This window comes from Mesitornis unicolor, unplaced genomic scaffold (genome assembly GCF_000695765.1).
Source record: "Mesitornis unicolor isolate BGI_N332 unplaced genomic scaffold, ASM69576v1 scaffold22110, whole genome shotgun sequence".
NCBI lineage: Eukaryota > Metazoa > Chordata > Aves > Mesitornithiformes > Mesitornithidae > Mesitornis > Mesitornis unicolor.
The window spans coordinates 57,163-80,667 of record NW_010160618.1 but is presented as its reverse complement, the minus strand read 5'-3'; the positions used below and the strand labels follow the sequence as shown (position 1 = coordinate 80,667).

At 39.4% G+C, this 23,505-nt stretch overlaps 1 protein-coding gene across 1 annotated transcript in view; it reads left to right on the top strand.

Annotated features, from left to right (window-relative positions):
* SPIDR (scaffolding protein involved in DNA repair) overlaps positions 1-23,505 on the top strand; it is a gene marked incomplete at its 5' end in the record, with an annotated part of 83,651 nt that overhangs the window by 5,142 nt on the left and 55,004 nt on the right. Inside the window, 2 exons of the mRNA XM_010190483.1 lie at positions 11,973-12,126; positions 13,956-14,206. Of these exons, the coding sequence (XP_010188785.1) occupies positions 11,973-12,126; positions 13,956-14,206 (405 nt within the window). The remainder of the gene's footprint in view (positions 1-11,972; positions 12,127-13,955; positions 14,207-23,505) is intronic.

Genomic DNA, 23,505 nt, shown 5'->3' with positions numbered 1-23,505 from the left:
GATGAGTCCCTTGTGTCTTCCCTCTGATGTTAACTAAGCCAGGGAACTCCTCTATTTTCGTGTATTGTAGTCCGGGAATCATGCCCTGGACATTTTTTCAGCTGAGTACATTTACATACAGGAAATCAGTGCAATGAATCCTCTTGGAACAGGATTTATACTAGACAGTTTTGCACTGATTTCAGGTATGATTTTTTTTTAAGCAACTGATAAAGAGGAAAATACAGAACACAAGTAGCTTTGCTTTAAAAACAGCTGTATAAATATGTGTTAAAATACAATGTCCTGAATATATTTACTTGCCCAACTTAAAGCAAGAATGCACTAGTATTATTGCACTTATATATGTTTTTTCCACGTCCTGTTTAGTGACGCAGTTAAGCAAGAGAATGATTTTTATTTAGATCCATCTTGAACTGCACATGAATATGAGTGTGAAGCTCTCCTCTACCTTACAGAGTACCAGCACCAGGAGGAGGAAGGGCCTCAGGAAGGCCCACAGGAAGGGCCTAGCAGGGTGGATGCAGACAAGGGTGCATTCCCTTGGGAAAGGAGACTAAGAGAAGCCAGCCCTTGGCCTGGCTGACCAAGAGGGTAACACTCTTTTAAATAAAATAAAAAACAAATAAATAAGCAAGCAGTGAGAATCTTGCTGCCAAAGTTACAAGAAAATGGAATAATTTTGGTTTATGTAGCGGTGAGTATCAGCTGGCACAAACACATTTCTGTTGGAGTTAGAAGCGGGTTTCTTACCAATAGTACTTCAGTTGTAGTTGGAGTAGTGAGAAGGACAGGCAAGTAGTTTTACTGGAGTCCGATCTTTTTGTCAAAGATGTTTTTCTGGTGGTTTTGCCTGTGAGAGCGTGGGACTGGACTCAGAACAGGGACTGGTTTTGTCCTGTGTATATTAATGTAAAGCCTGGTATATTGTACAGGATTATTGTATTTGCTATTATTTTAATGAAGGTACATATAGAGAAAAAAGTAGAGAAAAGAAAATGAAAACACATCAAGATTCCTTTGTAATAAGTCAGTCTGTCCTTCTTTAAGTTCATATTTCTCAAGTTTTCAGATTTGGCTGCAAAATCCCTGCTTCTGAAACTTGGTATGCAGCTTCCAGGCCTGAGAATAGGGGTGCCAGCCTTTGAGAAACAGGACAGAATATATTTAAGCCCCTAGTAAGCTTACAACTGTTTGCTTGGGAAATATGTGTGTAGGTGAAAAGTTGTTTCACCCTTTATTATACAAACATTTGTCTGTACTGGCTAATTTCACTATTGTTCTTGGAATTTCATTTTCACTTTAAACTTTGGGGTTTTTTTCTTTGCCAAGGCCAAGATTTTCATGATGGCACACCTTCTCCCTTCTGTCTTCTCTTATTGGTTTTCTCTAAAATCTGTGTTTTCACAGGTGTTTTCCCACAGCTTCAAAGGCTTTGTTTCTGCTCTTTTCAGCAGGGGAGGGCTGGGTGCAGTAGTGAGACATACTCATACTCCAAAATGCTCCTTTCCCGTGGGAGTGTGTGGCTTCTGCAGAGCTTGTCAGCTGAAGCAGGTTGTCCAAGAACCAGCCCTCCACTCCACGAATGAGCACATGGCACCACCTCATTGATGCCAGGACTCTTCCCCATTTTTAAAGTTTCTTCATGGCCCTCTGTTTTGAGGATTGTGCTTCTCTCAGGCTTGTAGAAGTTTTACTGTGTTCATGATGGTGCTTCAAGCAGTGAATCGGGTTGCAATTCTGTTTTCTTAGGTTCTCTAGGAAAATACAGATCTCATTCTTGTTCCGAAAAGGTTGTTGTTAGGCTGTATTCCTGTAATGATTTGTCTGGTATTGTCTCACTTCTTTCAGCTTAGCTAAAAATTAGTTTCAAACAGCTGTATTCATATGACTGTGCAACACAGAGAGCTGCGGTACGTAAACTTGACTTACTGGGTTGGTAGATGTTGAAATATTTTAAAGAAACATAGAAGCAGAGCTGTGTGTACTTTTTAATAATAAGGGCTTTCAGCTTTCTACTGTGCTTCTGTAATTTTCTTCTATCTGAAGCAGAAAAGACTGTTTCTCCTAGAAAGAAATATCCTTTGAAACGGAAAAGTAAACCTAGAACATGCTGAAGCTGTGTAGCCTCTGAAGGTTAATGGAATCGCAAGAAAAGCAATCCAGGGGTTCATCCATCTCATCACGTTACTGAGTCAGCTCTGCTGAGTCACCAGCCCTCTTACATGAATCTGCAAAGGAAACTCTGGCATCTAAAGATAGTGTGATACAGCATGAAAATTCTCCCAGACATGATCTGGTGGTTAATGGTCACTGCAGCTGTTCAGTGAGATAAACCAAAAGTTAAGCAGTGACCTGGAGACCACCAGTATAAGATTTCAGTATTATAATTAGAAGGTTTTGCTTGTTCTGTACAATTATGTCTTTAAAGTAATGCAAGAATATTAAGATTAGTATTAAGATTCAAAAACAGAAAAAAGAAAAAAGACAATTCTAAGGAAGATGTTGAATTTAAATGTTATTTCTCACAGAGTTCTTACTTGTTTTGACTGTGAGAGAGGAATGCCATGGAATCCATCTATTGTGATTTAATGCATAATATATGTACTATTACACAGGATCAAAATGAAAGTAGTTCTTGCGAGTGATAACTTTAAAGTGCATACACTATTGAGGACTATTTTCCACCCTTAAAAGATGGAAGATACTTTGTTTATCACAGAAAAGCAGTGTTTCCATGGCAGGCTGAGCCGCTGGGCTTCCCTTACACAGAAAGTATCACTCAGACTGTGTCTATACGAGGATGTTTCAGTAAAAAAATTCCCACTCTGGCTGCTAGCATTGCTGTTTTTTCAGTAATGACTATGGTGGGTGGGTTGCTGCAGGCAGGACCTTGCCTAAAACAGATTTTTGTGGTACCCGAGTTATCCACACTGCCTTTACCTATGTTACACATTTATCAATGGTAGCAGCAAGTACAGTGAAAAAATTGATTTTTCTCACTTCAGTAAACCTGAAGTGGACAGGTGCTGGTAAACTTGGTCTACAACCCGCATAAGGACCTCAGGAGCTGTGCACCGCAGCTCTCTGCGCCCGGGGTGCAACCACTTCCCTTTGCTTGGTGCTGTTCATTGAGACCTCCAGGCTGCTGCCCACCTTCTTGCTGAAGCGGTGGGCTCAGAGGGAGTCTTCTGCTTTGCTGTTGTGTGCTGTGGAACTGAGCAAACTCTTACTACCTTTTATGATCCCCTTCGTGTTACCAACAAACCCAGAACTACTGCTACTTTCAGCTACTGTCCCTGTACTAATGTGCTGATAGCTCTGGATTTGTCTTTATAAGAAGTAACTTCATAGGCCAGACCTGAGTTTGGTCTTGCTCCATGAACTGGCCAAGAAACAGTAGGAAATGCCCAGAGATGAGTACCAGAACAAGAGGTGAGTACAAGAACTGATAGGGGGTTTTCGGTTGTGGTTTGGCATTGTTTTTTTTTTTATAATTAGGTTTAATAATCAAATACATAAATGGAATCAAGCATATGCATTTATTGAGCTATCTTTCTGAATACTAGAGTTTGCTCAGGGATAAGTGTTTTTCTTCTTACTGTGAATGTGAAGACACTTGTGAGCATGTATGTGAGCGTGGACTCACGAAGAGTCCTTACTAATAGCAAATGCCAAACTTCTGTGAAAGAACAGGCTGATGTTCTTAATAATTTCTACAAAAGATTAAACAGTGTAATTCGAAGTGGAGTTTAGTTTCTCCAATAATCCTCTAAACTTGAACCAGTCAACCAAGTACGCTGACTCTCCAAACCTTGGTCAGAAACTCTGAGCTCAAGTTCTTCACCCTAACACATGTCCCTGAGCTGCTTGGCTGGATATTGCAAAGCTCTTCTGGCCTGAGAAGCAGCTCATCCTGGTACCTCATGAGTGCTGATGCTGTGTCACGGTGGCAGAGTGGTCACACTCCTTACCTTTCCACCACAGGCAGAGGAGTTGTTGCTGTAACCTGTTGCCTCAAGATTACATAGGAATGAAATAAATAATTGGATGCCTTCTGTACAGCAGAATACTGTCCAGCTTTCCTTCCTCTTCAGTGGTAAACTGTGGTCCTCACAATCCTATGGACAGGGGAACATGTTCATCCACCTATAGAGTGCTCTGGAACTGGGGCTAGAGAAAGGATTTGACTTATCTTAATAAATTGTAGGTAAATGCAAAGTACACATTTAAAATGACGGACTCTGGTTTGTTACTGTCCAGGAATGTGGTTTTACTGTTCTGAATAGCTTCATTAATGTGTCAGCTTAGTTTTCATCTAATGATCAGAAAAATGTAGAATGGTAAGACTTACTAGAAATAGAGTTGGAAACATCATGATGTCACTGTAAAAATTCATGGTGCATTTTTAGGTTGTAATCTCAGTCTCTCAAATCAAAAATACATAGAAGTGGGAAACTATCAGAGAAGAGTGACAAGGAGAGGTATGGAGCAGGTTCCCTATGAGAAATGACTAAGATGACTAGGGCTCTTCACCTTGAAAAAGCAGTGGCTGAGAGAGGATGTGATAAAGGTCTCTATTAGGAAGTGCATCTAAAAAGATGACTGTTCACTGCCTCTTAAAAGCAAGAAGTGGGGGGCAGCAATGTAACCACTAGGTGACAGATCAAAACAAATGAAAGGAAGTGGTTTCTCACATGCGTGTAATTAGACTGCAGAGCACTGTGGATGCTGCAGGATGCTGGGTATGCTGTAAATGTACAAATGGTCAAAAAGCAGGCACAGAAGTTTCTGGAAGAGAAGTCTACCAAGGACTGTTAGCTATGAAGACATGACTTCTGCTTTAGGAAGTCCCTGAGCTGAAAGTTTTTAGAAGTTATTAGAGGAGAGTGTTCTGGAGAACTTTCACTAGTTGCTCACTTTTATTTTTATAGTCTTGTTCAAACATCTGCTGTTTGGTGCTGTAAGCTAGAGTATGGAGTAGGTGGGCCTCTGATCTTGCACCAGGACAGCCATTTTTGTTATCTCTAGCCTTCAACGCAAGTTTTAATATGAAGCCACTTTGCAATTTGCTTGCTTCCATCTTTTCTCCTTTCAGAATCCCTCCGCCATATCCCCGGACTTTCTGGTGGCTCCAGCCATCCTCCCCCGGGCACCTCAAACCCTACGTGCAGCTTAGCACTGAGAGCAGAGGGAAGTCGTTGTCTGAGTAATGAGCTCGTGGCTAAGTCAGACACAAGTTGATATATGGGGTAAACACACAGATTGGAATTCTTTCATAACATCTTGATTATGAAAAGATAACCATGATATTTATATCCCTAGTTACTTGTAACACCCTCATACTGTGTGGGGGGGAGTGTTTTTGTTTTGTTTTGTTTTGTTTTATTTTTAAAGCGGCTTTCTTGTTTAATGTTTTATTGTGTGCACTTTTTAATAACAAAACTTCACATATTTTGAAAATTGTTTTGTGCCTGACTTACACTTAGGTATTAAAAAAGTCTCAGCATCACGGTTGGGAGAGATTTCTAGCAAATTCTCTCAAAATCTCTCCCAGTGAGCTCAAGAGATTGTTTTCGTGCCAGTTTGTACGTAAGTGCAGCTTGTGAGTGGAATTTTATGTTGGGTGGTGCCAAAGGTTAAGCTTTGCTGTGATAAATTGTGGTCTAGAATGCTAGAAATTTCAGGTGCTTCCTTCATAGCTGAAGCAAGAGACTGGAGAGCTCTGGGAAACTTCCCTACTTTCCAGTCTTGGTAAATCCTGGTATTACAGTAATTTCCTGGAGGTGGATGAGATTTGCCTTGATATCCATCTGTGCTTTCCTACATCACAGGACCTGTACATCCTCTCCAGTTAGCAAGCAGTGCACCTCCCTGCAGAGGTGAGAGCACTGGGTGTGTGATATAATAGTGTATAATGTAACCACAAGCTTTTTATAGCAGAGCTCTTCTTAAATGTGAAAATTTCCATACAACTTTTTTCATGCTACAGGGTGTCACATTTCAAAAGGAAGTACTATGGCAAGCCAGTGGTTAGTTTATGTGATTACTTTGAAATTAGTAAAATGATACGGTGATAAAAATGTTGGCTTTGTGTACCTTAATTTCTTGCTGGAGTGATTTCATAAGTTTAGAAGTAATTTTGTTGAAAACTACAATACTATTTTGCAGAAAGAATGTATGCTGCAATAGAGAAGATTTTTTTTTCCATTACTTGTGTTGTTTTACTGATTTCCGTAGAGTTTGCTTTTTACTGAAGGTTGAGTGATAGATGGTAACAGATTGAGCTGTTACAATGTATACATTTCATAGCTATGTATTCTTTGCTTTGTGTGTTGTATTCATGAAATGAATCCTAAGACAAAATATTTTTCCAATAGAAGAACAAAGCAAATATATAGCTATTTACAAATTATATGCATCATACTCTAAAAGCAGACATTTTAGACATAGCTTTAGTAGCTTTTATTGTTACATGTTCTGCAGAGCTGCTGTTCTGAGGTGCTAAAGCTACATTTCTTTGGAAACCTAACAATGTTGAGAATCGTGCATTTGACATATATGACTCTGGACGTCGGTCTAGATGGTTAATACTATTTCTTCATGAAGAAAACAGTACAATCAGTCTTGAGAACGTGTTCCACAGTAATCTGTTGCTTTGAGTAAGATAATTTCAAAGAAAGAGATACCAGCTGATTTTTGTTTTCTGTCTTTGAGGTTAGGGCAGGGGAAGGAATTTTACAATATGGAAGTGTGAGCTCGCAAACACAGTATTCATACAGATTGTTCAAGGGATGGTAAATGGTGCTGGTGGAGGCTCACATGTGAGTGATGAGATTACTCACTCACAGATGAAAATTCTCTGTTTGGGCAATCTTGAGGCATGGCAGAAGGTAGATCTGTTCAAATTTGGGCTTTTAGATTTGGGCTACATATTGCGAATATAGTTACTGTCCTTGAGTGGTATGCGGGTAGAGGTCAGTCTGGACTTGAGAAATTTGTTTGGTTTAGGTTTTGTTTTTTTTATATTATTATCATTATTGTGGTGCTCAGGCATTTCTTGGACACGTTACAATTTTTCACAGGTAAAACACTGCGAATGGCACTCACCCCCAGGCAAAAGGCAGCATGAGCAACTTCGTCCGTATCGGACAAAATGAGCGAACCCTAGGAAGTCAGGGATGGACCCTGTATGTTATTCCTATGGGAGATGATTCCTCGTGCTTCTGGGCAGCAGAGTAAGGCGCTGGCATGCTCTTATCCTGCAGTATGCTACTGCTTTTCCATTTGGTGGGCATTAAACCTTCTTTACGCAGAAATTATTGTTCTGAAACTTAAAATTATCCTGTTTCATAATTACAGTGCGTGTTGTAGGTCGTTGAAATGTTAAGAGCATTCAGTTAATGCAATGTACTCTTCAAAAAATGCTCTAGGCATTTTACACTTTGTAAAAGAAATAAAGACGAAGACAAATAAAATACCCAGGGAGAGCAAACAAAAAAATATGTTCTTTAATTTAAAGTGATCCAGAGTCATCTTGAGTTCATGAACCAGCACTGCCGTTTGATGTCAGCAGAACGGAGCGGAAACGTGTGGTTTGTGCGCTCACTGCTGCCATCGAGCCACAGCTTCGCGCTGGCTGAGCCTGTGGAAGGGCTACGCGGGGCAGACCACAGTGCAAACCTGCGACTGTTTGGCTGCAGGATTAAGACCCTGCCTCAGGTTGAAACTTCAGCTGCTTTATGCCATGTTTCTGTAAGAAACTGTAAGCTTCTGCAGCGTTTTGTATCTCGAATGGTGACAGACCACGATTAACGAAGAAGTAGGCAAGGATGTCTCCTGCTTCCACTGTGCCAGATAGCCATTTCATCATAGGAGGGAGGAAGAGAAAAAGCACGCTACGTCCTTGGAGAGAGAAGAAAGCTGCTGCTGGAAAAGAAAAAAAATAACATTATTGCCTCATGTTCCTTTAGCATGTGACCAGTTACGGCAATTGCTGATTGTCTACATACCAGGAAAAAAAATGCCCTGTAGTATAAAAAGTTCACAGTCTCTACTTCAGGTCATAACAAATGACCTTTCCTCTAATGGCAGCTATTAAGGAAGTCGACGACTAATCCAACATTTAAATATACTTTGCTGAGCAAGAAGAAAATCAGAGAGTACAAGAGAGGGTTGGGGTTTGTTTTTTTTTAAGTTTGTAGTGAACTTTATTTTCTTTCCATTCTCTCTGTGTGATTTGCTGAATGAGATGATGTCTCTCATTCTTTGAAAATAAGCTTTTACATCTAATGAAGCAGATAGAAAATCAGAGATTTAAGAGAGGTCACAGAAGACTTGAAATGCCCATTTAACACTTCATCTGTTAAGAGGATGCTACAGAGTCTACTCTGGATCCTATAGAGCCAGGCTACTTCGGGCTGTAGAGAACCTGCAGCAGAAGAACAGGTGCAGAAGGTTGAGGTGATCAGTTATGGTGTCTCAGGCACAGGGGCAGTGCATGCAGCTCAGGACCACAGGGACTTGTTTTGGTTTTCTTTCTTCTTACCCAACTATTGCAGCTTGGTTGGCTTTCTTTGCCCTGGTCTGTATTTTTCAAGCAGACAAAAGGAATTAAGGGGCGCTTGTGTGTGTGTGTGTGTTTCAAACATGGTTGTCTTTGTTGCAAAGAAAATAGTATGAGCAATGTATAATGGCAATGCAGAGTTTTCTGCCATTAGGATGATCAAAATTCTTGTTCTGCGGAGCTTGTTTTTGCTGAGCAATACTAGGAAGAATTTCTGGAAAAGGACAGAGTTTTCATATTATATTAATAATTCTGTTCTTCATATTGAAGAATATCTGTATGAAACTTGGACAGAATATATAATATATCTTTGTTATTTAGAGGAAATATACATTGTTTTTATATATATTATATATTTATATTAATATAAAAGATTACTATTTAGCCATCCACTTGTACAAAAAGCAGTGAGCTTATTACAGACTTTTTTCTTATTTCTTTCATTTCAATTGGTTATTATTTCTATTTATTGCTGGTTCTTTTCGTTTTCTATTGGGAGGAATCTGTTCACTGAGAAATAGGGGAGATTTAAGTAGACTGCTGTGATTATTCCTCAGACCTAGCTGAAGAGTTACTGGTAAGTCTGTGGACACATATGTAGGTCTAAAATAAATTATTCATTAAGGAAAGTGTTTTTAGTGAACTACCTGTAGATGAGAAATGGGGGCTTCTCCTGAAAGCTTATGTATGTCCCATTTTCCTTTGTGTAAATGCTGAGTGGGCATTAATTTATGCATTAGCTGTGTGAAGATATGATGAAAACAGAGCCGAGAAAGCTCTTAGTGGTTGCAAAAGTACTCGAGGCGTAGAATGCATAAGCATAGCAAAACCATGGTATACGTAATTTGAGTGTCAGTAAAAACTACCTGCCTCAAAAAAAGAAAAAAAGCTGATCACATATCGGCACAGGAAAATAAAAATAAACCCATAAACCTCAGAGTTCCTGCGAATGATTTACTACTAACGTCAGTATTTTTTGAGAGAATGAGATGATTTAGATCAAGCAAACATTCTTCTGACATTAGTGACGTAACAGTCTCGTGTTCAGAGAGATTTCCTGTTTACTTTGGGTCTGAACACAGACATCTCAAGTAAGTAGGTGCTAAAATTTTCATTCCACATCTGCATATAAAGACAGCTCAAACTGTTCTGAGATCTGAGCAAACTTTATATACATTTTTGTTCCTTAGAAAAAAGGGGTGACAGTTTTAAAAACTCCTAAGATCAGAGATGTCTTGGTTTGCTGACCAAGCCAATTCCTCAGTTTTAATCCTGTAATGCAGAAAATGATCAGGCAATGTCACTGTGGCAGCCTTGTGCGCTGCTGCTGCGCTTGTCTTAGCTGGGACCTTTATTAGCAAATTCACCTGGAGCCAAGGCACTCAGTGTCCCTTAGGGGTGAATCACTGCTCCCTACATCTGAAGAGCTCATGGGTGGCAGTAAGGCATCATGGTGAAGTTCTGTACTTAGTTTTATGCTGTAACTTTTTACAAATTTTCTATTTCAAATCATAACTCCCATGAGTGTTCACATATAGAAGCAATACATCTTTTTTATAATTTATGTGTATGATTCATAGCTTTAAGTTGCAAGCTTAGTTTTAAATGTACACTTCTTTTCTGAAAGGCAGAGATCAACCTCCTGTTACATTATTTTCCTAATTATAAAAAACCGGGATTATATTTAATAACTTGCTGCAACTCTTCCTATGCCTTTTGAATCATAGAATCATAGAATCGTAGAATACCAGGTTGGAAGGTACCACAAGGATCATCCAGTCCAACCTCTCAAGGTAAAAGTACAGTTTAAATGAGATGAGTCAGCACCCTGTCAAGCTGACTCTTAAAACTGACCAATGTAGGGGAATTCACCACTTCCCCTGGGAGATTGTTCCAATGTCTGATTGATCTCATGGTAAAAAAATTTATTCTGGATTTCAATCAGAATCTCTCCAGAAGCAACTTGTGTCCATTACCCCTAGTCTTTTCCATGTGACTGCTTGTGAAAAGGGAGTCTCCATATTCTTGGTGGCCACCCTTTATGTACTGGTACATGGTGATTTTGAAAATATGGATGCATTAATTTCCATTTAGCTGCCCACTCTCTAGAAAATGAAGGAGTCTGTTCTAAAACAAACCATAATCAAAATCTTGTATGGACTGAGATCAGAAATAAGTATTTTCAAGTGTTGGGGGTGGATGGGTGTGTGTTTTACTTTGTTTTGCTTTTTCATTTTTGTATGGTTGCATTTTGACAAACAGTGTCGTATATGTGAAAACTTGCTTCATCTCCAACTGCTGAGTAGTCTATGAGACTGAAGTCCTGATGTTACTAGTGAACTCAGGTCAGCTCAGCTTTGCTGCCAAGGCAGGAGGCCTTGTTTTACTCCCAAGCAATAAAAATCTAATAGTAGGAAAACACAGCCTGCAATAAAGTCACTAAGTGAATTTTGTTTCTGTTTTGATGGTCTCTAGAAAATGAGATAACTTATTTGTTTTTGTTAACTGACTTCATTAGATTTGTATCCTGTGAGTATAAAAAAGCGTATTTCTAAATGTATGATTGTGATACTAGCATATGAAAAAATCCCAACATTGAGACATGCTTTGGCATTAAATTATTGTGTGTTTAGAGATTCTGCAACCATTACCTTAACCTGCTAGGTGAGAAATTGCTGTATGTGAAGCTGTTTGGGAATTTACATTGGCACTGGAAACCAAAACTGGATCTTGGAGAGCACATTTATGACAGCAGCAAATGCACAAGCAAAATAATATATGGCATATTGTAGGAAAAGCATAAAATTTTGCTTTTAGAAAAAGAGAGGAGAAAACGGGAAGGAATGGCTTGCTTCTGGCTTCAGCGAGGATGAATTCAGGTCACTGGGAAGCACTTACCAGAGAGGGATGTACCAGTCTGCAAGGACCAGGCTGGGTCCAGCAGAGCCACACTCTGAATTAATGCAGAGCAGGATTCATAATCTTTCATTCAGGGCTTTTACCTCAGTACGTAGGGGTTCCTGGCGCCCTCGGTTCTGTGCTGACAATGCTAAGACGCCAAATAGCGTTTGTGTGAAGCCAGATGGGGTTCACAGAGCTCACCAACTCAGCTGACTCCCAGGTCTGAGTTGTTTCTGGATGCAATGGAGCTCTACTCACTCCAGGGTTGATCCAAGTTGAACAGATCTGTGGGGTGGGTTATTTCCAATTTGGAGAACACACCTTTGAGTGTTTTACTGGTAACTAAAATGAAAAAAGGAAGAGAAACACAACATATATTTTAAAATAGTGCTTATTGGTAGTTTAACTTATAACAGATTTGATGCCACTGAAGTTATTTTTTTTCCAGGCAAAAACTGCTTCTCAAAAATGCAGATGTTCCTGTTATCATGAATACATATTTTAGTCAGAAGGTGCTCCTTGGTGAACATTCTGAAACAAGAGAGAAGACATACAGCCTTACAAAGATGCTTATTAGGAAGAATATTATATCTTTGGCACAGACATTCAGCCTAGATGACCTCGATGATGAGTTATGCCAGGAATCTTCAGAAAATCAGGTAAGTTCCATTTGGTTTGCAGTTTAGCACTTGGTAAGAAGTTGGTGAGCAGATGTTTGGAAATCATAACAAAAACAAAAAGTCTAAATTACTGACCTGTTCCGTTTCCCCTTTCATTTACCCAAGGCTGAGTAACATGCAGTGTTTATTTTAATAATATTTTCTTAGTGGAGGCTTTGGGCCCATCCAAATGCTGAACTGCTGTGAGGTTATTTTGCTGAAGTCTCACTACTGTGCTACATAGTAATTGTAGCTTGAGTTTTCATTGATTTTTCTCTTATGCTGTATAGCTGAATAGCTAAGCTTTATTTTAAATAGAATCTGGTTTCTGCTGACTCACTAAAGATAGTACTTTAAATAAACATTCCGTTTTCACACTCCTATTTCTTAACTCACTTCCTAATTGATCCTGTCCTTTCTTTAAAGCATTAACTGGTAACACCACCCCCTTTTTCCACCCATTCAATTTGTTTTCTTTCCTATTTTGGCTATGTTTATATTAAAATGACAACTGACTGTGCATGTCTCTAGCTGTGATTGTACAAGCTGGAGTATTTTGAAGGATCTGGTTTTCTGGTAGTATGTGCCAACACTTATCGAAAGTAAGGCTCTTGTAAAGGCTTTATATTGGCCACCCAAAATCATTCTTAATACTCAATACTTGAGAAGCTTGGCCCTACATTTTGAAGAACAATATTAAGTGTCAATCTTTTCTATTTGCCTTATATATAATTCCCATTATAGGCCTGGGAATGCGAAAGTTTCTTAAATCATATCCTAATCTCCATTCTTGCTTCAACTCTACCTTGTAAAAAGCTTCTACTGTGGTATTCGAAAACCAGAACAATTTACTTGTTCCTCTTATGGCTCCTAATAAATAAAACCACTTCATTTAAAACTCGGTCGACAAGTTTTATTGGAACTTCTTTGTAGACAAAGGGTAGTGTCTTACCACAATTTTCTTTTAAGTACTGCAAATTCTCCTTCCCTACTTGGTGGATAATACATAATGGCACAGTCTGTAGTACTCTGAAGATCTTTCCTGGCGCCCAGCTTTTTATAAAAATAGGTTTCATCCTGAAAATAGAAATTTGGCTTGTGCTGGGAAGGAGCCAATACATATATATATAGACCATGCTAGTCTATACTTGCACATAATTTTTACTGAGAGAGAGATTTATTTTAAAATTAATTAAATTACACATTTAGATTAAGACAAAATCTAGCATAATTTTATTTGTAAAATTTATTTTGAAAGTTTGGAATATTTTATTTGTAAAATATGTTTTGGAAACAGTGAAAGAATAAATTAATGCTTGTAATTTTAAAGTTTTCTTTTACATTGAGATGTATAGGCCTGAGGACTAACTTACTGTTCTATAAAACTGGACACCTGTTCATTTTCAGCTTAATCTAAAAGTCCAGAAGCAGTCAAGATGGATTTTTCCTGTTTTTTTAGAAGACGAAGGAACAGAACATCAAAGTACTAAAAATGAAACTCAGTTCAAGGGGAAGAATCATAAATATTAATATCAATTCTGTTTTCCTGCTGGTGGCACCCTCATATCTCATGGACTGAGTTAGCTCACTCCAGAGCACCAGTTAAATGCAGAAGAGCACTGTGTGCTTGACTCCCTTGGATGGTCATTAAAAATCCACAATAAATACTGGCCGTTAGTACAGCTGTTAGTTAGTTTAGGTGCTGTAAGTATTTTGAAACTGATTTTGCACTTCTTGCAGTGACTTTTCGTGCTGAAATTTTACTCTTTATCGCTACATTGTTTCAAGATCCTGTGAAATGCGTCTATTAATGTGTTTTCCTTCACCAGGTTGCTTGTGCTCCACAAATCCATAACAAGTGTGATTCAAAACAGCATCCTTTAGCACAGAATGCTGTTAATGATTCACTGCTTGAGATGGTGGAAAGCCAGGGAGCAGTGGGATGGAGAGAAGCGCAGGTACGAGTCGTTATCCAGAGGGTGTACTGTTTGCCTGCAAGAGAAGCTTACAGAAGCCATGTTCAAGGAAAGAAGCCTCTTTGTGCAACACCCATCATAAATCCAGATCCACCAAATGTCAGGTGAGTAACAAAATGCATGAGAATTTTGCAGTTGAGGTTGTGATCTGTGAGAAACCAAAAAGGAGGGAGTTTGGAAATGTCATTCTTAGTCACCAGCTCATAGGGAATAAGCATGCTCAGCAAGATGCAGGGCTCTTTATTAAAGTGCTGTAGAGTTTTTTTAATAAGTATAGTGTGACACAGAAATAGTCCTGTCCAGAGGAGAGAAGGGTCTGTCTATGGTTCGTGTCATCAGCAGATGACGGGAAGACTGAAAACGAATTTGTTAATGGGAGGTTAATTTAAAACCAGTGATGATCATTGACATCTTATACTCTTCCTTGAGTTTCACAGAATAACTGTTACTTCCAGTTTGCCTACTTCAGTCTTCAGCATGCTCTGCTAGTAAGTTATGCTCATAGAGTGGTCTTTTGAAACACAAGAGAAATACATAGAGAAATGGAGAAATGTAAGGCTTTTCTAAAATGGGGATTTTGCACAGATTCCATTAGAGAAACATAGGTGTACACATGCAAACTTCCATTGTGAAGGCACTGGAAAAAGCTCCTGTTGTCTTCTGGTAATAGAGAGGTCATAGCAGTTCAGCTTCTCTGAAGTAAAAAGTCATCTGGTGTCAAAACATTAATGCCAATGCAGAAGCCTTATGCACAAAACCCATGGAGCGCACAGCCTTAGGTCAATGGTTTTATCCTCTTCTGTTTTAGTCTTTGCACCCTAACACTGATGTGTTGTCAGTGTAGGTAATCGAGAATGGGACCTTGCTTTCTTAAGTACAAAAGATATGCCATACACAGTCTGGCTAGTACTTAACTGGTGAATCCTTTCCTTCTCCTTTTATGATCCTCAAGGTCCAAGACCAAAGACTGATTTCAAAGCCTTGCTAAGCAATGCTGCATCTGAGATCACTGTGTCTGTTACTGAATTTCCTTCCTTTGGTTTTGCACTAACTTTTGGTTCATGATGGCTTAAAATTTTAAAAGGTAAAATACATACGATTTTGTTTTCACTCAGAAACCTTATTAAAGTGGCAGTGCTTATATAAAGCTTCAAAGTGCAGCCTTTCAGGGCATTAGGATATCTATCTTCCTGCAGAGTTTAGAACCTGAATGGAGATGTGCAATTAGTTTAAAATGTCCCATTGAGAACTCTCCCAATGTAATTTGCAATAGGCTTTGAAACTGATTTTTCAAAGGTCTGAAGAATTTGAGTTCCTCTAAGCCACCCTGCTGGTGGGTGGTAGCACACTCACAGGTCCTTCTTCCTGAGCTTTTGAAATACTGGAATTCTCCCAATTTTTCCACCTTGTAAGCCACTGGATAATTTACAGCACTCACTGATCAACAAAATTCATCCAAGAGGAATTTAGGAAGATTGGTCTTTCCTAAAATGCAAGCTTGGTCATCCCCCACAGGAAAGTAATCATCAACAGTCTTGTCCCCAGTATTTCCTAAAAGCTCCTTTACTTGTAATAGTTACATTGACCTTAACTTGCAATTTTTTTAAAAAAGTAATTCGAACATCTCGTTGTGTGAACTCCTTGCTTTATATTTAATTCATTCTTGCTATAATATATATTTTTTAATAAGTGAAAGGAAAAGTACTTTACCAGCCCCACATCAAGATGTGATTTTGAGGACAGTATTCCTCTTTGTAGATTAGCCCTTCCAGGGGGCTACTTTGGATCAAAAGTCAGGGCAGCTGACAGTCTACATTATTCAAGCTGATTTTTATCAACATCGATCCTCGCGGAGTTCAAATCATAGAATCACAGAATGGTTTGGGTTGGAAGGGACCTTAAAGATGATCCAGTCCAGCCCCCTGCCATGGTAATGATAATACCATCTCTGTATTTCCTTTCCAACTTTTAACCAAAAGTATACTTAACTTCCAGTCACACAACTTGAGGTAGTTAACCTGCCTGAGCCCACACCCTTCACAGGAATGGGCTGAAAGAAAACAGAAATCTGAGATTGCACTTCTTATGTCAAACTTGAAAATAGAAATAAAATAAAATAAAAAATGAGAGTCTGTTGCTTCTGAGTACATGCTGTAGCTGGGTATTCTCACCTGCAGTTGTTAAACTGGCCTCTCAGAAGTTCCTCAAATTTTATAGATGTTCCAGCTCAGAGAAGAGCTTGGTTGTCATTTGCAGCTATCAGACTGTCTTTTGGATCCTGAAGAGAAAAATCAGCCCACTTTCCCTTTTGCAAAGAGAGGGAACACTTCTTTTAAAGACTGAGAAATGGAAAACACCTCATGCTGCTTTATCAGCTGCTATTCCATGGCTGATATGCATCCACATGAGACTTTCCTCCTCTGTCAAAAATGTCTGTGTCTGTCACCTGATAGTGAGCAAAAGGGTCACACGCCCTCTGGCAGTCCTTTGAACCAACTGATGGCTCATTCTTTTGTAATTAAAAACCCCTCTTTTTTTCTTTGTAAACTTTTTGAAAAGTAAAACTGCCATGAAAGCAACGTTTGACTTTTATGAGGCAAGATGAGTTAGATAATTCATTGTTCCGTTAACAAAAGTTTCTAATTAGATATCAAGGTAGATGAATAGTTAATTGCTTTGTATTTTAGACAGGCTGTTTTATTGTATATTTTCTTTTGTAGCACTCCACAATAACCTAGATGTTGTTGCCACAGGAAAGCATGAAAAACACAGTAAGCTGAAAAGAGGCATGAAATTAAATGTGGAGCAGGGGAAGTGATGCATTTTGTTCAAGGCATCCAGTTTCTAGAAAGAACAAATTGTGAGAGAAACCTCTATTTTCATTGTAAGGAAATGGATTCATTTAATTGGTTAAAACTAACACTAGCAAAGCATAGAAATTGTGGTAATGCCTATATGTATCTAGCTTTTATTGTTCATAAATACACATATATAGAATATGGCCTTTTACTGATAGACGTCTGATGAGTTTAAGTCTGTTCAGCTGAAGTATTTAAAGCGTTTTCTGAGGATGCTGAGAAATCATTACAGAGACTGAGAGGTTCTCCAGCTTCTGTCATACGTAAATTGGTCCCATATTCCCTATATTATTGTCAAATCAATTGCCTTTCCCCGCTGTAATTAACTGCTCTTGCAAATGGACTTTTCATGCTGAAGAACTTTCATGGGGAAAACAACAAAAAAAAGAAAATATGGCTTGCCATGACTGTCTGCCCATTTCCAGAATTCCTAGCATACCTTTTGCTGCTTTTTCCTTTCTGATGAGAGAGATACTTTTGCTAATGATGCAACACATGTTTGTCTAAAGCCGATTATTTTGGCTCTTTCTGAAAAAGTCCTGGCTTACATATACGAGGATCCCAAAGAGACTCCTGTCAACCTGAGGAGCTCACTGGCGCTGAGGTGTCTGACTCACTGCGTCGGCCTTGTACTTTGTGTTCCTGGGATAAAGCAGTGTATAATTTGGATTTTGCTCTTGCCAGTATCTGTTTGTTTTGAGCAGGCCATGTGAGTTCAGTAAAAATTAGAGCTGGTCAGTTTTATGCCTTAAAGGACAGGGCTGGTTGTGTGGTAGGTGGTAAAACTAAAATAGATGCATTTTTAGGACTATTAAGCAGTTAAACTGGTCAGAGCACTTGAAAGATTTGAGTGAGGATTCTGGACAGAAAAGGGTGTTGTCTATTAAGAAGGAAAAGCTAACCACTGCTAATATAAAACAATGCTAGCTATAGCTGTGAATCCACATCTTGAAATCTCTGTGGGTGACTACAGAAATTTTCCATTCAGTTCATTTGGCGTAGTTTTGACCTAGTTCCTACCTGAAAGTTAGCACTCTAGCCTGCTATGACTTTCTATTGCAAGAACAAAAGACAGACAGTATATTTACTTAAAAAAATAATGTGATCTGCCTCTATACACTAGCCTTCCATAGTTCTTCCAGTTTTGCTCTGTATTTTGTTCTCCATTTGCCAGATCTTAGAGCAGTGGAAAGGCCTGCTACCAGGCAGGCAGATCCTTGGGGAGCAAAATATTTAGAAGAGCTGAGGGTTTATTTGAGTGGCTGGAAGAAATACAAATGTGGAAAAAGTCACATTTCTCTTTTTGAGCAGGCCCCCAGAAACATGATAGTCAGTTGCTGGGATTCATTATGCTCTAGCAAGTTGTTACAAGTGTCTAAGTAGTCTGTTCCTACGTAATTCTGTGTAAAACAGTTTTATTGGCAAGTGGTAATCCAGTAAAACGAATTCATTTCAAAGTTGGATTTCCTTTTTTCCTCTTTTTTGTCATCTAATGAACTTTGCTGTTTATCTTAACAGAAATCTAGTCAATGGGTTAACTTGTGTGGCAGCATGCACAACTACAAGTTGAGTGTCAGGTGCTGCAACTAGCATTCCAAGGAGGTGGGCTAATATATTGAAAAGTCACCCTTCTGGTATGGAAAACCTAGCTTAAATTTTATAAAGCATATTGAAATAAACAGCAACAAAAGAAACCCTGGAGGTCTTCGTATTTGAAAAGAGCCCAGATTGGAAAGGATTGTCGTGAAAGATCCATGTTCACAGATGCTAACATCTGTCAGAATGTTTTTTGTGGCTGACTTAAATCTGTTTACAGCATTCCATTTGGTTTTTGTGTTTTTTCAACAAAACATTTTTAATGGAATGGTCATAAATGCAAGTTTTAAAAAATTACATTATGTTTCTGGGATGTGATTTTTCAAGTGGGAAATAAACAGGAAATAGGTAACTGAAGTGCAGTAGTGAGTACTCTGTAAGCTAGAAGTTTTCTCTGATTTCTCCTTTTCAGATTCTTCTCAGAAGTGAAGATACATGCTTTTCATATTCTTGCAGAATAGTCTAATTGCTACTTGACAGACTTGTAATGGTTCTCCTGACAACTTTGGTTCAAGGTCTAGTAACCTGTTTCTGCTTTGAAGTCTCTCTTTTTTTTCTCTCTTTTTTATTCACAATTAAGACTCCCTGACACTTCAATTATTCCCTTTTACCTCCATCCTATGCTATTTGTAGTTCTCAAACTGGAGCCACCAAAACAGAAAGTAAGGATGAATGGCTGTTGAAAAAACAGCTTTGGTGTCACATTGTCCAGCTGAGACATGAAATTGTATTACATATTTAACACTGTAGCTTCCCCATGCTGTTGCCCACATAGCCCTGAAAGTCTGTTTTCTCTGCTGCTGATGCTGCAGATGGATAGATAGAACTTGGGCTTCTTCCACTGCCACTGTAGTAAAACAATTTGTTAATTTGACTTTACTGTTTATTTTTCAGTGCTAAATATTTACATAATCTTATTCTGTCCAAGGGCAAGGTGAAAGCACTATTATCTGATATACTCTGTACCAAGGAAAAAAAGGACCCCTCATCCTACACCACTGTTATTCAGCCCTGCACTGGGAATTGGGGATTAAATTATTTGCCATTGTTCTAAAATGTGTCAGGGCAGTGGCAAAAGCTGCTGATCTAGAAAAGAGTCTCAAGAAGACAGTAGCCAGCATAGACCACAAGTGTGACAGAGACTTAGTCTCTTTGGGAAGCAAATGGGCAGGAACAGCAACCAGCTGTCAGACAGCCAACACTGTGTGTGCAGGCTCCTGTATGCATCTAGCAAAAAGGAGACACGGGTTCCTAGCTTGTATTTCCTTCATGCTCAAGTGCTTAGACTGACCAGGAAAGTGCCCATATCACAGAAGATAGTTACCCACACTCTGCACCTCCCTGCCCTGAAACCTTTTGTTGGTCAAGAAGTAGGAGTAGCTCTACTTTCTGATGTATTCCCCATGACAGAGAAATTGCAGAGATACGTAAATAACAGAGAGATAAAAGGTATGGAAGCATCATTATGCGAATTTGTGTATTCATGACCACTTACCTTGTAAGCATACCTCTTCACACCTCTCACATCTGGTGATTGCTTTAAAAAGCTGGGGAAGCTTTATTGCACCTGAGCACCTCATTTCCCACTGCTGTCTGTTTTATGGCTGTATTCACCCGACCGATCATTTTCGAGGGAATATGTGAATGGGGGAATGGGAAGAGCAGTGTGGTCCCCTCTATGCTGTCCCATATTGCACATGAGTCTAGGGAGTAGAAAGCGAACAATTTGAAAAGGTAATTTTCCCACCCTAGAGCCCCAATTGAGGTATGTGCTGTTGTATGTTTTCTGGTTTAACCCAGGAATAGTAATTTTCCAGCACCTGTTATTTGTCAGTAATTACTCTAAAATGGTCTACATAAAAGGTAGGTCTCTTCATTTTGACCTTTATTCTCCTTAAATTTTTGTATCTCTGAAAGTTATGTGATTGACAGAACTGAGAGCAGGAATCCTCCATGTGTGTTTTACACCTCTACCTTTCACTGACGACATTACTTCAGTCGTGACCTGGAGGAAGTGTTAAAATTGTGCTGGAGCTCTCTGAACCTTTTATAAAAGCCAGATTGTGTATCTGGGCTTTGTTTTCCTGCTGCTATTGTACAGAAGGCAAGGACCATGAGCAGTGATAAACATTATAAATGGACACATGCTGAGCTAACATTTGGGAGAGAAATTTAACCACCCAATATTGCGCATAATTTCTGTGCAACTTGGGCAGGTAAACACTCTTTGTATGCGCAGCCTTAAGTATCTGCATAGGTCAGGAGTTGCAGAGCTTTGAGACCTCAGAGAAAGTCAGGAAAAAGGAAGACATTGCCTTGGTTGAAGAGGATTGGGTTAGAGAACAATTAAGTAAACTGGACATTTGCAAATCCATGGACCCCAATGGGATGCATCCACGAGTACTGAGGGAGGTGGCAGAGGTCATTGCTAGGCCACTCTCCATCATCTTTGAGAAGTCCTGGAGAACAGGAGAGGTGCCTGAGGTGTGGAGGAAAGCCAATGTCACTCCAGTCTTCAAAAATACTTAAGAAGAAGGACCTGGGTAACTACAGACCAGTCAGCCTCACCTCTATCCCTGGAAAAGTAATGGAACAGCTTGTTCTTGGTGCCATTTCAAAGTATGTCAAGGAAATGTGGGTTATCAGGAGTAGTCAGCATGAATTCAACAAGGGGAAGTCATGCTTGACCAATCTGATAGCCTTTTACGATGGCATAACTGGATGGATTGATGAGGGGAGGACAGTGGATGTGGTCTACCTTGACTTCAGCAAGGCTTTTGACACAGTCTCCCATGACATCCTCACAGCCATACTTAAGAAATGTGGACTGGATGATTGGATAGCGAGGTGAATTGGAAACTGGCTGAAGGGTAGAACTGAGAGCTGTAGTCAGTGGGACAGAGCCTACTTGGAGGCCCATGTCTAGTGGTGGTCCTCAGGGGTCAGTACTGGGTCCAGCTCTGTTCAATAGATTCATTAATGACCTGGATGATGGGACAGAGTGTACCTTCAGCAAATTTGTTGATGATACAAAGCTGAGAAGTGGCTGACACATCAGAAGGTTGTGCTGCCATTCAGTGTGATCTGGACAGGATGGAAAGTTAGGTGGGGAGAAATTTAATGAAATTCAACAAGGGCAAGTGGAGGGAAGAACAACCCCGTGTATCAGTACAAGATGGGGGCTGGCCTGCTGGAGAGCTGCTCAGGGGAAAAGGACCTGGGAGTCCTGGTGAACAGCAGGATGACCATGAGCCAGCAACGTGTCTTCTCCTGTACAGCAGCATCATCCTTACCTAGGAAGATGGCTTAAAGGAAACTGTCATAAAAGTGTAAAAATATTCTGTGTTTCTCAGTAGTTTCCTTACTGTTGTAAACCAAGGGCATCCACGTGCCTATGAGTGCCTGCCTGGCAGGTGGGGTACAGTCCCTTCCACAGCTGTGTAGTCATAGTCCCGATTCAGCACGTGCTGCAGGAATTCCACCAGCATGGAGACATCACTGCAAGAAATGCACTGTTAGTGAGGTGGGATAAGAGACTCCCCTGGAGTCTCAGCTTCACAGAGGTGGGAAGTGTGGTTGGAATCACAGAAGTAGAGTCTCAGACAAGGGAGTACATGGTACATTGTGGGAGAAGGGGATAATGCGTGGAGCTGAGGTCCTCATACGAGGAATATGAGAATGGTCTTAAGGTATTAAAATACCATTTTGTGCGCGTTACCCTTCTGTCTGCTCATTAATTTCCCTTGAGCCTATGTAGTTCCTGCTATGGATTTCCTCTCCGAGGCAGCAGCTTTCACCTCTACTGAACTCAAGTATGATCTAGTCATGACAGCTACAGATGTCCTTGTCTTTGTCCTGTAACTGTGGAATTATGCATGTTCCCCTGCTTCTGATCAAATGCCAAAAATTGTAAATTCTTTCACATGAGGAAAAATGTGCATAATTTCTTTATTAATTTGTTTGGAACAAGAAGTTGTCACATCAATGTAGAGGTATAAAGTAAATTACCTTAGTAACTTAAAGTAAATGGGAAGTGGAAGAGCTTGTTAGCAAAAACATTAAGTGCCTAGTCTTTGCAAAAATGTTTTAAATTTCTTTATTTCTATTTAATTTTAAGTGTGTATTTCCTTTGGAAGGGAGCTGAAAACTGCCAGAACTTTCTTCCTGCAGCCTGGACTGCTTAGTTCTGATTAAGAGTATCTGTGATAGGAACTCATCTATACCTCAGTGCTTCCATGTATCTGAGTCATCATCCATATTTGGACTGTCAGTGTAGAAGTGTAGCAATAACATCCTGTGAAAACAGACATTTGAAGTAGATGCCTCAATAGTCAGGAAAATCAGTGGCTCTCAAACTGCTTGCACTTCAACAGTGTAAGGGGGGAGTGACTCTGTTAAGGTTGTAGATTTGTAAGAAATTAGTTGGAAATCAGATTATACGTACCAAGGAGAAGGGGAAGAACTCAAAGCAAAAAGAGGTGCCATAGCTGATCTAGAGGTTGTAACTTCAGCAAATCAACAAACTGCAATTGGGTAATTTATTTTTAAATGCTTGCAAAGAGTTGCGCCATGTTGGATAACATCTGTGTGTTAGATTTAGGAAACTCCTAAATAGGTTAGATTAGAATAGAATAGGTTAGATTCTGTTCTAACCTTTGTTTGATCCCCGTTAAATACATAGAAGCTGGATTTGGGGGTGACCCACCTGGTTGCACTTGCTGTTTGGGTAGTGCAAATCAGAGGAAATTAAAAAGTCTTGCATTGAGCAAAATCATGGGAATGAAGAATCAAGATATTTGGAAATAAGGTATGTTTTTATAAATGTACTTTAGAGTGTTTCTAAGCTTTTTGGGTGAAGAACCCAGAATTTCCTGTTCAGCTTCATGTCTAAATGGATTTCCTTTAAAAAAATGAAAAAGCAAAAAAGCCAGGTATGATTCTTACTGGTT